Below are 17623 nucleotides of genomic sequence, written 5' to 3'. Positions count from 1 at the left end.
GCAACAGTGTGTGAAAAGCTTGTGAAGAGTTGCAGAAAACGTTTGGCCTCCGTTATTGTCAACAAAGGGTACATAACAAAGTATTGAGATGAACTTTTGGTATAGACAAAATACTTATTTTCCACCATGATTTGCAAATAAATTCTTTAAAATGAAACAATGTGATTTTCTGATTTTTTTTCCACATTCTGTCTCTCATGGTTGAGGTTTACCCATGTTGACAATTACAGGCCTCTCTAATATTTTGAAGTGGGAGAACTTGCACAATTAGTGGTTGACTAAATACTTATTTGCCCCACTGTATCCCACATAAGAAATAACTATTTCATTGCCACTTCTATCGCTGTCATTGGCATGAGTTGTCTAACTTGTCTCGTGTGTCCTGGTCACCCTCCATCTGAGAATGAAGGAACTGTGTAAACTGTGCTTGCATGTAGTATGTTATACTGACTACCCTAAGCACAAGGTCCTCAACAGCAACTCTCATTATTAGTTTAAGGAAAGAGGAAAAGAAACTTGTCAAAAGTACTCCACTTATTATATTTGTCACTTCCTTTTTTTGTGAGGTTTTCAACATTTTTTGTCTCGTTTTCACTCAAGTATTAGCACGGGAGACTAACTACAGAGGATAACAGGGTCAAGTGAGTACCATGCTACATCAGGTTTCCAGAAGGCTATTGCAGACAATTCTACAACATGTACAACCACATTTTATACGTGAGTTACAAATAGTTTAAAACATATCACCAAAGAATTCGTTACAAGGTGTTGAATATTTAGAGTCTTAAGGGACTATTTCTCAGTCGGTGAAAGGATTACATGTTACTTGACTTATCAGTCCAGTCTCAAAGACAAAATCTGAAAAATTGCTATTCAAAAAGTAGCAAATTTGGTCAACGTCCCTTTCAAATAGTTATAGTGCTTTTAATGGCTTTAAGACAGGGGTCTTTTTAATCTCACCCAGTGGCAATCTACAGGATTTCAGTGTACATCTTTATGACACCATAGCTGCGAAAGTCTCCTTGTCAAGTCCAGTAGATAAAAGGACAGCTTGCTGTCATACATACAGTAGCTCAAAGTCATACATAATAAAAAAGAAGGAAACAAACACACATTTATAAACTTTTAATCCCCGACTTGAAGTTCTTGTGGGATGGCGAGCGTCATGTTTGCTTCGAGTTCCCATTTTTATCAAGTTTTCAGCTTGGGAGGGCAAGCCTTTCAGGAAGCTTTTCTCAGAAGCCCGACAGCACTACAAACAAGTCGACGGGGACTTAAAATTCCCATTCTAGTGTTTCTTCACGATTGGCGGCTCTCTCTAACCTGTGAATGATATTATTGAGGTTTGCCATTTTCTCATTGCGTCTCTGAGTGCTTCTATTGAGCTTAGGGCTTTGGAAAGGAGGGGGCGCATTCGGGTCCAGGCTGTGATTGGTGCTCGTTGAGGGCGGGTTCGGCAGCGAGGGGGATATGGGAGCAGAGGAAGAGGGCACGGGAGAGACTGACATCATGAGACCAGGGGAGGATGCAGCAGAAGGAGAGTTGAGGGCGATCTCCAAACTGCTGCGGCAGGCTTCCGACGAGGCCTTGAAGCTGAGCGGGTCGACGGGTGACTTTCTGGAGTCTTCCCCCTCGTGCCTGGATTGATTCACTCTCTGGGGGGTGTCTATTGAGGTGCTGCTATTGTACACAGCAAGCTGACTGCTTATCTCCTCTTCCTGGCCAGTTGAGAGGGGCTCACGACAGTCGACGCCGGGGTCCTCCCGCTCGCTTTTAAACTGGGGAAATTGCACTGTAGTGGAAAAACACTGAGCGCTCGTTTGTCTCGACGAGTCCTCCGCCCCTACTTCCCCTACGTTTTCTCCGTCCGCTTCCTCTTGTTTGACATAAGGAAGTGCAATGTTGCTGGGGGGAAGGCTGGAGCGGTTGTGTCCTGAGGGTTGCTGCGACCTCCTCTCTTCCCCGTCAGAGTGGGGGCTCCTCGTCAGTGAAGGCGAGTAGCTGTGGTGCTCGGCGTCCGTGTCGTTGTCGGGCAGACCCTCCATCAGCACTTCGCGTCGCATCCTGGACCTGCACAGGACACTCTAGTTAGACTTTCGGAAAAATTGTCTCCTTAGGTCAAAACACGACATTTTGATAGATTTTCTACTTTGTGGACTAACACATAAAGTGGGGCAAATAAGTATTTAGTCAACCACCAATTGTGCAAGTTCTCCTACTTGAAAAGATTAGAGAGGCCTGTAATTGTCAACATGGCTAAACCTCAACCATGAGAGACCGAATGTGGGAGAAAAAAAAAACAGAAAATCATATTGTTTGATTTTTAAAGAATTTATTTCCAAATTAGAGTGGAAAAAAGTGTTTGGTCACCTACAAACAAGCAAGATTTCTGGCTGTCAAAGAGGTCTAACTTCTTCTAACGAGGTCTAACAAAGCTCCACTCGTTACCTGTATTAATGGCACCTGTTTTAACTCATTATCGGTATAAAAGACACCTGTCCAAACCCCACTCCAAACTCCACTATGGCCAAGACCAAAGAGCTGTCGAAGGACACCAGAGACAAAATTGTAGACCTTCACCAGGCTGGTAAGACTGAATCTGGAATAGGTAAAACGCTTGGTGTAAAGAAATCAACTGTGCGAGTAATTATTAGAAAATGGAAGACATACAAGACCACTGATAATCTCCCTCGATCTTCTTCTCCATGCAAGATGTCACTCCGTGGCGTCAAAATGATAACAAGAACGGTGAGCAAAAATCCCAGAACCACACAGGGGACCTAGTGAATGACCTACAGAGAGCTGGGACCACAGTAACAAAGGTACTATCAGTAACACAATGCGCTGTAAGGGGGTTAAATCCTGCACTGCCAGACGTGTCCCCCTGCTGAAGCCAGTACACGTCCAGGCCCGTCTGTGGTTCACTAGAGAGCATTTGGATGATCCAGAAGAGGACTGGGAGAATGTGTTATGGTCAGATGAAACCAAAATAGAACTTTTTGGTAGAAACACAGGTTCTTGTGTTTGGAGGAGAAAGAATACTGAATTGCATTAGAAGAGCACCATACCCACTGTGAAGCATGGAGGTGGAAATATCATGCTTTGGGGCTGTTTTTATGATGATTTACTGATCTGTGTAAAGGAAAGAATGATTGGGGCAAGGTATCGAGAGATTTTGAGTGAAAATCTCCTTCCATCAGCAAGGGAATTGAAGATGAGTCGTGGCTGGGTCTTTCAGCATGACAATGATCCCAAACACACAGCCAGGGCAACAAAGGAGTGGCTTCTTAAGAAGCATTTCAAGGTGCTGGAGTGGCCTAGCCAGTCTCCAGATCTCAACCCCATGGAAAATCCGTGGAGGGAATTGAAAGTCCGTGTTGCCCAACGACAGCCACAAAACATCACTGCTCTAGAGCAGATCTGCATGGAGGAATGGGCCAAAATACCAGCAACAGTGTGTGAAAAGCTTATGAAGAGTTACAGAAAACGTTTGGCGTCCGTTATCGCCAACAAAGGGTACATAACAAAGTATTGAGATGAACTTTTGGTATTGACCAAATACTTATTTTCCACCATGATCTGCAAATAAATTCTTTAAAAATCAAACAAACTGATTTTCTGTTTTTTTTTTCCACATTGTGTCTCTCATAGTTGAGGTTTACCCATGTTGACAATTACAGGCTTCTCTAATATTTTCAAGAGGGAGAACTTGCATAATTAGTGGTTGACTAAATACTTATCTACCCCACTGTATATCATTTATTTGATTTTCTTTTAATTCAGGGGCCAACGGCTTATAACCTGAAAAATTGCATAATTACAGGTTGAGGACACAATAGTTTGAACCCAAAACGAGCTAATTTTGTGAAAACCATCACGTCATTTACCAATAGTTGTGTTAGATAAGGCAGATACAGTCAATCCATTTTCAGGTTTAGTTTATGACGTTTCCCATTGTGAAGTTAATTTTGGTCAACAGCAGAGGACATCATTGGAAAAAAAGGCGGCCTCATGAGAAGAATGAAAGTTAGAGATTTGATCCGTTTGTTTATATTTGGCATTTAGTTCTCTTCTAAAATGCTAATAAAACACTTCTCTATCTATGAACAAAGCTAAATCTCATTTACACAGCCAAAAATTATTTAATAGCCATCATTTTTGCACTTCATTCCTGTATAGTTACAAGAGGTACAAAAAGTCATCAGTAAGATTTGCATCCAGACTGGCCTGTAATTGTGGAACCAGTTGATAACCGTGTTGGTTTTGAGGTGGAGCTGGGCTGCTAGCATCTCAATGGTATTCTGAGAGGGATACGGCTCCAAGAGGTAGACCTTCCTCAGGGCTTCTTTCTCCTCCGCTCCAAGCACCACTCGAGGCTTCTTCACCTGACCGTATGAGCACAGGTCCAGCGAGGCTAAGGCTGGACTCACACACTCTGAGCGAGTGCTGGGCGAGTCACTGTCTGAGCCTGTGCTCAGTAACCCGTAACGTCGCTTCAGGTAAGCTAGGATCCAATCAGAGAAAATACATTGAAAAATAAAACACAGCCATTGTAGTTGGGTGAGCTAGGAAAAGATAAGAAAAAATAGCTTACCTTTCTTTTCCATCTTTTTCATAGCCCTCAACTTTTCAACATTGTGAGGATCATTGAGCCACAACTGCATGCGCACAAATGGTTCCCTGCCTTTGAGGCTAAGTTTGTGCCAGGGTTTAGGCCGTGACAGCAAGTCCGACACAGAGCCTTGAGTCAGACCCAAAATGGTCTCTCCAAAAAGACGCTGTCCTGTGGGGAAACATGTATACTCTATGCTTAGTACTTTGTATGAGATAGCTGCTACTCTCTAAATTAGTGATTCTCAAATGCTGGGTCGGGATTAAAAGTGCATGAGCATGTTTCATTATTGTTCATACTAAATATTATTGTCAGTTTTGACTGTTTTCATTGATTTTATATTTCTGGTATGAAATGGTATTACACAAAAATACGATACAGTGGTACCTCCACTTACAAAATTAATTGGTTGGGGAAGTAGTTTCTTAACTTGAAAATTCAGTAAGTAGAGATATTTTTTCCATGTAAATGCCTTAATCCGTTTTGAGCACCCCAAAATTCAGAAATAAATCTTTTATAATACAAAACATGTAACATATACATGTTACAATTAGATTATTGAACAATAAACATAAAGTTTACCATAATGTAAAAAAGCAAGAATAAAGAATAAAATATTTAATAATTAATACACCCATGTAAAGCTGTCGGAATACAAGGGGTGAATATAGAGGATGCTGAGATACACACATACACATACAGTAGAGGTTCCACTTAGCCAATTGGATGCCAGGAATGATAGGCAATAGCCAATGGCAGAGCAGCTATAAGTATGTTACGTTCAGTAAACTCTGGGAGCTTCGAGTACCAGCCATACTCTATTTTTGCCTTTTGTATCCTGAAATGTCATAACAAGAGGCAATATTTTCCCATTGAGGTGTGTCTTAACCTGAAAATTCTGGTAATAAATAGAGGTACCACTGTATAGAAGTAAAAATACTAGTAGAATAACAAGAGGGTTTGATGTAACATGTTTTTGGCAGCGTACAAATAGAAAACGGTATATATCTTTTGAGTGTTGATATATTTCATGTCTATAAATGTTCCTGAGGCGTTAGCGAGTGACTATTGTAAATGGACTTATAATTGTATAGCGCTTTTCTACCTTCATGGTACTCAAAGCACTGTGACACTATTTCCTACCTACTGATGACGCAGCATCAGAGCAACGTGGGGTTCAATACCTTGCTCAAGGACACTTCAAGATAGCCACTATGGTTGTGGAATCAAACCCACAACCTCTGGGTTGGGAACGACTACTCCACCACTGAGCCATGCTGCTGCCCAATATTTATTGTTCTAAGTTTTAGATACCACGATGCAATGTTAATTTTTGTTAGCACTTGAATTGTATATTTGCTAGCACTTCTATTGTATATTTGCATTTAAGCTAACAATATTTTGAAAACAAAGATTGTAAAATGTTTTTTTTTAATTACCGTATTGGCCCGAATATAACACGGTGTTTTTTTGCATTGAAATAAGACTGAAAAAGTGGGGGTCGTCTTATATTCGCGGTCTAGACGTTATACCCATTCACGACACTAGATGGCGCCAGATATCATTGAAGCGATGTTCGGTCATGACAGAGCTCAGCTACTCTCAAGTTTAACCAGTTTACATTATTTTATTGCAATGTTTTTCCTTATTCAGATTTGTTTCAAGACTGCAGTTACAGTTAGACTTCACTTTGATGGTTAATGCCGTTATTGCAATTTTGTTGTTTTATCACAATAGATTGGTTTATTTACATTTCAAAAACCAGAAGCCATTCATTTACGAATGTGATTGCACTTTAGTTTATATATTTAAATGTTCAGATACTAAGATTAGAATGAGGCAAAATAACATGCTTTTTCTCTCAAATATATTGTTATAATCATTTGTTTCAGATGTACTGTAATTATTTTCTGTATAAAAATCAATTTGGTGTTCAAAAAGTCAAAATTAAGTCTTAAAAAAAAGGGGGGGGTCGTCGTATAATCAGGGCCGTCTTATTTTCGGGCCAATACGGTATTATTTTAATTCATGTGTGTCATTTTCTTTGTGTGTTTAGTTTTATATTTTACTTAAACTGGAGTGTAATAAACTGCTTGAAAACCACCAACATTGGATTCTTTATGATTGACTGTTTGTTATCAGGCAAACTATCCTAAGGCTACAATTCCATCAAGTTTGATCAATTAAATATGTCATGGCCAATCATGTAAGCACTTGTAGTAAAAATATTAATATAAAATGTGTTTGGGAATATATGGGTCTTGGTGTGACCATTGTTGACAACCACGATTTAAAACAATAGACTCACCTAGATTATTGTCTGTCAACACCTCTTTGACTTTTTTAGTAATGGCATAGGTGTCAAGCTCAGAAGACATGGCTACCAGCTCCTGGATGCCAAGTGGGTTAGTGGGGTGATGTAGAGCTATAAGATTGGCTGTTGACTTCCCTCCCTCGGGCTGGGGAGGTAGGCCCAAGACCAGGTTCTCAGGCTGCTGATTCTCCTTACTGCTCTCCAGGGAGAGGCTCACCGGCTCAACGAGTGGACTCGGCTGACCCCCTGCCGGACTCAGGGGTGGGGAAGGTGAAGACTGTGTCGTAACTGGACTTTTATCTGAGAGTGATACAGGATTTTTGTTTCAAAAGAAAATACTCCATTATAAAAGAATATACAACACAAAGATTTATTCTACTGAAAACATCCTCACCCTGGTGCGGGGCCTGATTGAGGGTCTGGCCTAGTTGATCAAGTAACCAGAGCTGCATGCGGATGAAGGGTTCCCTGCCTTTCTGGGTCAGCTTGCTCCAGGGTTTGGGCCGTGAAAGCATGTCACTTACGCTACCCTGAGAAAGTCCAAGTACCTGCACAACATACAATTGTTTCAGTTTTCATATGAGACACTTTGGGTATGATATGCAACAGATACTCTGTACCAATTTTGCAACATTGAAAGAAATGAATGGTCGTTGAAAAGTGAAGCAATTCCAAAGATAACCACTAGAGGTAAGCACAACACCATGAATCTGGAAGGAAAAATTCATTCACAGTAATTAGGCCATCTAACTTGGCAGCGTAATAGAAGGAAGGTGGGACGCTTTTTTTTAAACATCACAATCAAAGATATAAAATGAGAACAACATGAAAAGACTTGGGACCGACGGACCTAATTCAATAAGAGTTGGGGTAAGCTTTTCTACAGATAGTATTGTCTTTTAGTTTGCCACATTTCTCATAAACAACTGAATTGATATGCTTAATAGGAGCATCTGAATTCAATGAAAATCAATTAATAATGGTAAAATCAAAACTACATTTTCTTCTTAAATATGATCAATTGCAATGGAACGTCAGGAACCCACCCAAAAAAATGTATGATGTCAGCCAGTCAACGTTTGCAGCAAAAAATAGTTTTGAATTGCATGTGTTGCATTCGTCTATCATTTGAGATAAGTCAAGTAAACCAAAATACAGGTAGTCCCCGGGTTACGAATGAGTTCCGTTCCTAGGATGGCGATATAACCCGAATTTCCGTGTAAATCGGAATTAACCCCTTAAGTACCTTGAATTACCCTCTAAACCTCAAAATAACTGTCCAAAAACATGTATTATATGCAGAAGTGGGTAGAGGAGCCAAAAATTTTACTCAACTAAGAGCAGCGTTACTTCAAAATAATATTAGTCGAGAAAAAGTAAAAGTAGTCATCCAAAAATTGTACTCAAGTACAAGAAAAAAAGTATCTGGTGAAAAGAATACTCAAGTAATGAGTAACATTGCGAGTGACTGCTTACGATGTTTGATTTTTGTTCTCAGCACAAAATTATCTACATGAACTGTTATTATTATACTGTACTGTGTAATACTATAACCTATTACATAGCCACATTAAGCCAAAGAAATACAAAAAAAAAAAAAAATCTTTGAATTCCGGCGAGAGAAAAAAATATCTACAGAAAGGAAGCATTATTCGTCCAAAGAGCATGAGTGCCCTCTAGTGTAGAAAATAGTTACTAGGTACACACTAAGAGTTCCTATTATGAAATTAAGATGATCATATCTCCGGTTTTCTGTGGTCAATTGGTGCAAAAAAAAAAAAAAGTTAAAAAGTTTAAAAAGTTATCCATGTCAAATATTTGATTTTGTACGATGCTTTAAAGATGCCACATGGTTGAACAGGCCGGCGTGATCATTGAACGGCAAGCTTGAGTCTGATTTGTATAATGGAGTCATGTGATTATTGTTGTGACATCTCATTGGTAAAACTGGTACCCCCACAGTTGCCGTCTCTGGCAAAAAACAAAGAAAAATCTAATATGTAGAATAAAGAAGAAAAATGTAACGACAAGTGTAGTTTAAGGTAGTGGAGTGAGAGTAGCATTTCTTCTTTACAAATCTACTCAAGTAAAAGTACAAAGTATGGTGAGGTAAAACTACTCTTAGAAGTACATTTTTCTTGAAACGTTACTCAAGCAAATGTAACAGAGTAAATGTAACGCGTTTGTACCCACCTCTGATTATATGTCATCTTAATAAGTCAAAAATAAGACACTATAAGGTACATTGTGTTAAATGCCGTTATATTCAATGACTATTCGGCTTTAGAAAAAAAAAAAAAAAAAAAAAACACTTTGGGCTTTGGTCGCGAGTGAATCGCCTTGCTGAGAGAACAGGGCGCTGTTGAAAGAGTAGGGAGGCGAGAGAAAGGGGGGATATCATGGCTACTAGGTTGCCAGCGTTGCCTCTCTTAACGCGGGTCCGCCGTCCGAACTCAAAAAACTGGATCGAGACTCGCAAAAGGAAGCAAGGAAGTGGGACCTGATGGCGTCAGGAACTGCAGAATGGTGGTGACGCTACTTACTGGGGGAGGAAGGGATCATGAACTAGGCACTGTTTACGTGACTAAAATTTTTTTTTAAAAAACGACTTGAGACATATTGCTGGACGAGACTCTGGCGTTGTAAAGTCGAAATCACTTAAGTCGGGTAAGTTGTAAAACGGGGGCTACCTGTATTGTTAAAAACTGAACTGTTCCAGGCAGGGGCGTTACCACAGGGGACAGTGTCCACCCACGGACACCCTCTGCCCACCCAAAGAAAACTGGATGTAGTAGTACTAATGGCAGTCTGGGCACCGCGTATGGTATCCCATTCATATAGTACTGATGTGTTCTAAGTTTTAACATTTGCGTTGTTACCTCCTCTTTCACCTTAAAAAGAAAAAAAAAAAAGAAATGTTAATTTGTTCCTAGGGGGCGCTACACACATTTACGCATATTTTGATTTTTTGTTTTTTACATTTTATTTAAGTTTTAACCAGTGTTCACCTGGCTGTTGAGTTTGGAGAGTTTTGAAGCATTCTGAGGTGGTCAAAGTAGGGCTCAAAGCGTCGGCGGGACAATGAATGACTGCTAGGGGGCGCTACATAGTGTATTTGGAATTTGTCTTTACACGGTATCAGAGATTGCACCTATCTTGACGTGCCTGCCGATTTTTGTGGATTTTAAAGCATTTTAAGGGGATCAAATTGAGCTCAAAAGGGCTGCAGAACAAAGAATAACTGTAATAATAATAATAAAACCGAGGAACCACAATAGGTTACGTAAAAAAAACATTGTCACCTGCATGCCCATACTGTTCAGTTATGGATGTGTTGTAAGTCAAATAAAATCAAATCAACAATTTATTTGTTTAGACCAAATCACAACAACAGTTATCTGAAGGAGAAAACAAAATATGTTTTAAGGTGCAGTAGCCCTACGCTGAATTTCGACCTACTTGAGCTTTGCAGTTTTTTTTTTTTTTTTTTTTTTTTTTTTTTTGCCCCCCAGGTAGTACTAATGCTCACCCACACCTGGCATCCTGGTAACACCACTGGTCAGGGCTGATGGTGGTAAACCTACTTTTTTGTAGTAGGACTGAATTGCAGTTATTCATAATGCTGAGTGATGGATTCTGGCCTAAGATTTACTGTACTGTTCAGACTTTAAGTCACACTAGGGTATATATCACCTTTTTGGGAGGAATTATATTTTTATCAGAGTCTAAGAACAAACATTCTGCCATAGACTTCATAATTATACGTCTATGATTATGCATTATAGTGATGACAATAATATGGAGAACAACAGGCTAATTGGGCTATCAACTATCAACATAACATGTTGACTAGAGATGCCGATCGATCGGGTCCGATCACGTCATTTTCAAAGTATCGGAATCGGCAAAAAAAATATCGACCATGCCTTTTTTTAATATATGTATTTTTTTAAATTAAATCGTTTTCTAATTGTATTTAATGTTACAGACATACAGTAATATGTTACACTCATCCAGAGTATTTAGTTTAGGCTTAAGGTAGGGTTATCAAATTCATCCCGATAACGGCGGTAATTAATTTTTTAAAAAATGTATCACGTTAAAATATTTAACGCAATTAATGCATGCACTGCACGACGCACTCACGCATTGTCGCGCTCAATCTGTAATGGTGCCGATTTACCTATATAGAGAGATAAAAGGCAGCATAAAATGAGTAGAGTGAATTTTGGCAGCCTTTGGAGCCTTTTTTTAATTGGCTAAAGCCTTGCAATCACTTTCCCTGGGATTAGAAGTATCCTGGGAAGCAATGTGGGGAAGCAAGGTAGCAATTGATCTTTTTCTTGACACCTTATGTTATTTCCCAACGCAAAGAAGATATATCAATTGTTAGCACTACGCACAGTCATGGTTCCACTTCCCATCATGCATTTGGGCATGGCTACAGTATCATTTACTACAGTATCATTGACTGAAAGCTCAACAAATACACTAGATGGCTAAATTTAGTCACAATATACAAAGTCACAAGTCTTTCTATCCGTGGAACCCTCTCACAGAATGTTAATAATGTAAATGCCATCTTGAGGATTTATTGTCATAATAAACAAATACAGTACTTATGTACTGTATGTTGAATGTATATATTCGTCCGAGTTTTATTCATTTTTTTCTTAATTCATTGCCAAAATGTATATGATCGGGGAAAATTATCGGGAATGATTGGAATTGAATCGGGAACAAAAAAAAAGCAATCGGATCGGGAAATATCGGGATCGGCAGATACTCAAACTAAAACGATCGGGATCGGATCGGGAGCAAAAAAACATGAATGGAACAAGCCTAATGTTAATAGTTATTTAGGTAACTTTTGCTTAAACAACACACCATAACTTCATTACCAAACTTGATCTCAATCCAAATTACTAATAAGTCCTTTAGTTTTCATTTTCAGTATAACTACAGAATAACTCTGGAAGTAAAGGGCATGCAATGCAGGCCCTTCTCGCAGCCAAACTTTGGGAGGGGGGGGGGGTGTGACTTATACGTGTAGTACTTGTTAAAAAAAAATAAAAAAAAACATTTGGCATTGATACGGATTCAAGAAAGTGTCTTAGAGAGATACAAGGTAAGGAAGTTAAAGAGCTGTTCCTGTGAACTTACTTTTTCACCAAAGATCCTCTGGCAGATGCCATTTTTTGCCAGCTTTTCCTTCACTTGCCTGGTCAACTCAATGGTATCCACCTCTCGGTACATGTACAACTCGTACTGCTCGGGAGTCAGCGGCGGGACGGTGGGCTTGAGAGCCCGCGGAACGTACGGCGGATAGTAAGAAAGGCGGCCAGGGCTCGGGCCCGGGGACTCGCCACTGATCGAGGTGTCCGACTCCACCTTCACCTCCATGGGTCGACCGGGTCCCAGCTCTTCTTCAGCGGCGGAGGCTTCTTCGCTGAGACATTCGCCATTCTCCAGGCGCGGCCAGGGCCGGTTCAATGCGGAGGGACCCGAGGAAGAAGAAGACACAGCGGGGGAAATAGAATTAAAGGGCTGGGAGCTTCCCATGCCGCTGAGCCCCATCGAGCCGCGCTCCTGAGACCAATGCTGGTCGAAATAAGTGCCGACCTCGCCGATCTCTGATTTGACTTTACGAATGATATTCTGTACGAAGGCCGCTGGAGAGAGGACACTGAGGGGTGTCTGGGGGCTGCTGATGGCATTGGCCATGCAAACAGTAACACAGCCACCCTCCTCTTGTTTAATGGAGATGGGCAAAGGTAGGCCTCTAGAACGATCGTGGGGCCCCAGAAGTTCCACTTGGGCTCCTGTGCCAACTGCTGAAGCTCTTCCGCAGCCTTCCATATCCATCAAGACCTGTTGCTGGGATTCCATCTCCCTCCTGGCTTGTTGTAGAATATTTTTAATGGTTTCGTCAGAGCTGTTGCTTGCCCCGTTACTGGTTCTGCCCAAGCTGGTGTGCACGGGAGTCTTGCAGTCCCCTAAAAAAGACAGACACCCATTCGTACAATGATGTACCTGTAGACCACATCATAGAGCTTGAGGACATGGCTAAAATAAGGATCAGAGGTTTTTTTTTTTTCATGTTGTCTGATCTTGATTATTTTTATGATTTTTTTTCAACTTAGTTTCTATGTTTTTGTTTTTTTTAAACTAGTAGTTTTTCTACAATGGCATCTACTTTTATACATTAGCATTAAGCTAGCAGGCGCTCAAAAAAGGATATGTATACTGTATTTTAGTGCACAATGTGTGAATTTTCTTCAACTGTGTGGCTTTGCAGTTTACCTCAACTGGAATGCAATAAACCGCTTGAATCCTGTCAACATTGGACTCCTTTTGAAGGAGTGTTCAAAATCTGTCAAAACTAGCCAGTTTGCATCTGCATACACTGTACATATTACATATCATACATGACCACTAAGCTCAATCTAAATTGTTTTTCAATCTCCTAATCGCCCTACCGTATAATTAGTATTAATTATGACTTGTAATTAGAAATGACCCATAATCATGCAAATGGAGCCTTGATCACGTCATTTATAGGCGATTGGAATCTGGTGAAAATGATTTCTACTTTAAAATGTTATTTTTATTTTTACAAGTGGGACTAAGCCCTTCAATTTTACTAAAACTTTGTGAAATCCATTTACTGACCTTTTAAAATCTTTTTTTTTTTAAACTGCAATCAGCAAAATTTCTTTTATTTGTTTGTTTAATAAATAAGTTTATTGATGTAACACAGAATATTTAAACATAATTTGTTTTTAACCTTATTTTGTGCTATATAACTGATGTTTCTTTTTAATTGGCGTAAACCACTGCTGAAATAACCCTTTAATTGGCTATCAGGATGGGATTGTTTTGTTCAAATTTAAGAAAAAAAATGTGCTTTTATTTATATTGCTTTGCCAAGGTAAATGGGCTTTCATTTGCAAAGTGCTCATCCATCTTTAAGGCAATCAAAGAGATTTGACATTAGGAGTGGGAACCTCTTGGTACCTCTTGTAAGCCTGTCGCGATATGCAATAATTTATCGCATGGTAAATAAAAATGAGGTCGGTAATTTTCCTGGCTGCGATTTATCGCCACGGGCATAAATTTGTGTGTTTGCGCATTCTGTGTGCGCTCAAGTCGGCACACATGTGGGTTTGTTGCATATGAGACCCAGTTGCTTTCACAGATGTTTATTGGTCAGTTCTTGACATACAAAATTATTAAACACATCTACATTAAACATTTTAAAATGTTAGCATTGCTACATTGAGGCTTATGGAAAATATAATGTACTAACCACTTTACCCTGCTATATGCAGTCATCACCAAAACGCAAATATACGGTTAAGAGGTGACACTTCAATCATGAAAACTCGCTGGTTTACAGCATTTGAAAAGGATGCGAAAAAAGAAAAAAATCTATTTCTGACACCATATGCATGACGAAAATTGACAAGTGCACGTACTTTTTTTTATTTAAACTGAGCTTAACGCTTACAGTTAGCGGCTTAGCGAACATACTTCCGGTGAACAATTGAATTAAAGCACATCATTTTCAACATGTAAATAAAGATTTCTGGATTTAATCTCACATACTTCACATTCTACACAAAGAATAGCTTCAAATTGACACTTTACATTTTAACATTGTGAAAAATCTGATTGGCATTGAGTAATTTGGCTTCAAATTTGCAAACATGCGCAGTTTGCAGGACAAGAAGGCAGTCATTTTTTATCAAATAAACACTTTTGGTGGGCTCTAATTGGCAGAGGGGAAAAAATGGCAAGGCCTTTTTTAATATTATTTTTCATATAGTTTGTTTTATTCAAGAATAACAATTGATTACATTTGAATTGGTGATTTATCAAGATGTATTGTCACTACATTAGTGGTTGAATTGGTTGAAAAAAAAAAAAAGACAAAATCGCATATCGGCAATAATCTATGAGACAAAATATTGCCTACTAAAATTTGTTATCGTGACAGGCCTAACCTCACGATACGATACGATTTGCGATACAAAGCTCACGATAACGATGATCTGACGATATGGCGATACAACGATTATCGAAACATTGGTCAGGAATTCATTCTAGATATTCTACAAACAACTAATGAACAGGAAAAACAAGCTTCTGCTGTGAATTGGAATGAGTTTATCATTAGTAGACGTCCAATCCATTTGAACTGGGAGGGTGGCAGCGAATGAACATTCGTTCATTTGAATTAATTCGTTCATTCGCTGCCATCCCTCCCACTTCAAACGGATTGAACGTCTATGGCCGGTAGTGGCAGCCAATGTCAGGCAATGAGGTAATTTTGGGCCATTTAATCTCATTTACCTGTTGATTTTCAGTGACTTCCTGTTGATTTGGGGGTATTTTATGGGTCTCTTCCTGTTTATTTTGAGTTACAAAACAGGAAATGACCTGGGAATCACCCAAATGAATAGGCAGTGACTCAAATTCAACAGAAAATGGCCTGTAGTTGGCCCAAAATGAACAGAAAGTGACCTGTAAACGCCCTGAAAATCGGACAGAATGCCTGCGAATGCTCTGGTTTCGAATGAACCAACGTTCCCAGTCTAAATGGATTCGGCGTCGAGCACCGTCAATGCAACCTTAGAGTTAACTGAGACAATATTATGGTGGAAGATTTTGGTAGCAACTTGTGGGTTTATTTTTATTTTTTTAGACATTGACACTTTTTCAAAATGATATCTCGATTCTTGGCAGGAGCATACTGATTGATTGACTTTGCCACCTCATTCACCTACTGATTATACAGCAACAGGAGTCATGTGAGGCTCAGTATCTTGGTCAGGGTCAACATGGTCACCAGGGCATGGGATCAAACTCATAACCTTTGAGTTGGGAGATGATTACTTCTGATCCATCGGAACAGGACTCAATATCAATAAGGCAGACCCTTAAAATCAGGTGACTCGGGTGCAAAACTATTTGATCGGGTCATCCCGTCTTGTATTTTTTGGCTCCCGACTCACCTCCCCTCTGGGACTGAATCTCCTTCTTGGCCTGCTCCAGGATATTCCTAATGGCATCGTCTGACCCAGTTTCTGGAGTTCGGATGCGTGGAGTGATGCTCCCTGCCACAGAAGGTGGAAAGACAGAGAGCAGAATGGAGGGGGTGAGTGGGATGGTTGATCAGAGAGCAGTTTCAAGGCTTTACTTTGACTGCTAGATCAATGGCTGCCTTTGAGTGTGTGTTGTCTGAGGTTGCTGTATACGGGAAGCTCAACTTTCAAAAGCTAAGAATCTAGGGAGAAAACAAAGTTGAAAAGCAAGACTACAAACATGGCACAGGAAACTGAGAGGAAGTCAAGGATGAGGTCCAAGTTCGCTCTTCACGCACGTGTCCAGCGACTAAGACACACTTAATGGCAGGGGTTTATTTGAGATCTCTTAGCCTTGAATTTTATTGTTACAGTTGAATGTATGAATCTACAGTCAATGGGTGTTTCTCACACCATCTCATCCCTATGATTAATTTGTCATCAATCCAGCGATGGGGGCACAGGTGGTTGAGAGGGTCGTCCTTTGATTAAAGGATCGGGGGTTTGAATTCCGGCTACAACTTGTGGATATTGCCTTTATTTCTTTGGCAAGACATTTATAATAATAATAATACATTTTATTTCTAGAGCGCTTTTCAAGACACGCAAAGACGCTTTTACAAGAAAGATGGGAACACAATAGATCAACAACAATAGCAAAACAATCATAAAATCAGATTAACAGCAGGATAAAAGTAAATAAAAATTTAAGAGGTCAAGATAAAACCGAGATAAGGATCATGGTGGGTAAGAAAGCGTAAACAGGTGTGTTTTGAGTCTGGATTTAAAAAATGAGAGGGTGGATACAGTATATTGCGAAGGTCGAGGGGTAGGGAGTTCATGAGCTGAGGGGCACAGTCACTGAAAGCTCTGGAACCAAAGGTGGAGAGATGGACACAGAGGTCCGAAAGGTTGAGGATAGAGGAGGAGCGAAGCAAACGGGGAGGGGGGAGGGGGGGCGATTAATACAGAGGAAATTGCATAGGTAGGAAGGGGCCTGAACATGCTTTAAAGGTAATGACAACAATCTTGTAGTTGATTCTATGTTTGACTGGGAGCCAGTGAAGTTGACGGAGGATGGGGGTGATGTTGTGTATGGTGGGGGTCTGAGAAATGAGGCATGCTGCTGAGTTTTGGAGGAGCTGCAGTTTCTGGAGGGACTTATTTGGAAGTCCGAAGAGCAGTGAGTTACAGTAATCGAGCCGGGAAGTGACTAGACTACAGACAAATGAGAGAAGGGAGGAGGTGAGAAAATTGCGATGGTGGAAGTAGGCTGATCTGGTGATGTCGTTGATATGGGAGCGGAAGGAGAGCGTGCTTTCGAGGATGACACCCAGACTCATAACCTGAGTAGAGGGAGAGATTGGTACATTGTTCATGGTAATATAGGTATTGTCATTAGAGAGCGTGGTGTTGTCGCCAACATGGAGGACTGATTTTAAGCTACTGAAGAGGAGGAAGTTGGAGGAGAACCAAAAGTTAATTTCTTCTGAACCTAACTTGCCTCTGAAAGAATTGTGAGAGTGAGCGGGCGGTGGTGGAGGTGAAGAGCCAATGCCACAAATTGGGTGCCTCGTTTCAGTCAGTCTACTCCATTTTATTTACAATAGT

At 40.1% G+C, this 17623-nt stretch overlaps 1 protein-coding gene across 5 annotated transcripts in view; it reads right to left on the bottom strand.

Moving 5' to 3' along the window:
* Nucleotides 1-257: 257 nt before the first annotated feature.
* Nucleotides 258-17623, bottom strand: part of cux2b (cut-like homeobox 2b) — a 250329-nt gene continuing 232963 nt past the window's right edge. For all 5 annotated transcript variants that reach the window (XM_057831042.1, XM_057831046.1, XM_057831044.1 and 2 more), the window contains 7 exons: nt 15944-16045; nt 12090-12922; nt 7321-7474; nt 6921-7226; nt 4595-4783; nt 4228-4504; nt 258-2070 (listed from right to left, as the gene is read on the bottom strand). In XM_057831042.1, the coding sequence (XP_057687025.1) occupies nt 1275-2070; nt 4228-4504; nt 4595-4783; nt 6921-7226; nt 7321-7474; nt 12090-12922; nt 15944-16045 (2657 nt within the window). In that variant the 3' untranslated portion in view covers nt 258-1274. The remainder of the gene's footprint in view (nt 2071-4227; nt 4505-4594; nt 4784-6920; nt 7227-7320; nt 7475-12089; nt 12923-15943; nt 16046-17623) is intronic.

The sequence above is a fragment of the Corythoichthys intestinalis genome, chromosome 3 (assembly GCF_030265065.1).
Source record: "Corythoichthys intestinalis isolate RoL2023-P3 chromosome 3, ASM3026506v1, whole genome shotgun sequence".
NCBI classification, from domain to species: Eukaryota; Metazoa; Chordata; class Actinopteri; order Syngnathiformes; family Syngnathidae; genus Corythoichthys; species Corythoichthys intestinalis.
Note: the sequence above shows the minus strand (reverse complement) of the source record. Positions and strands in the feature narration are given on the sequence as shown.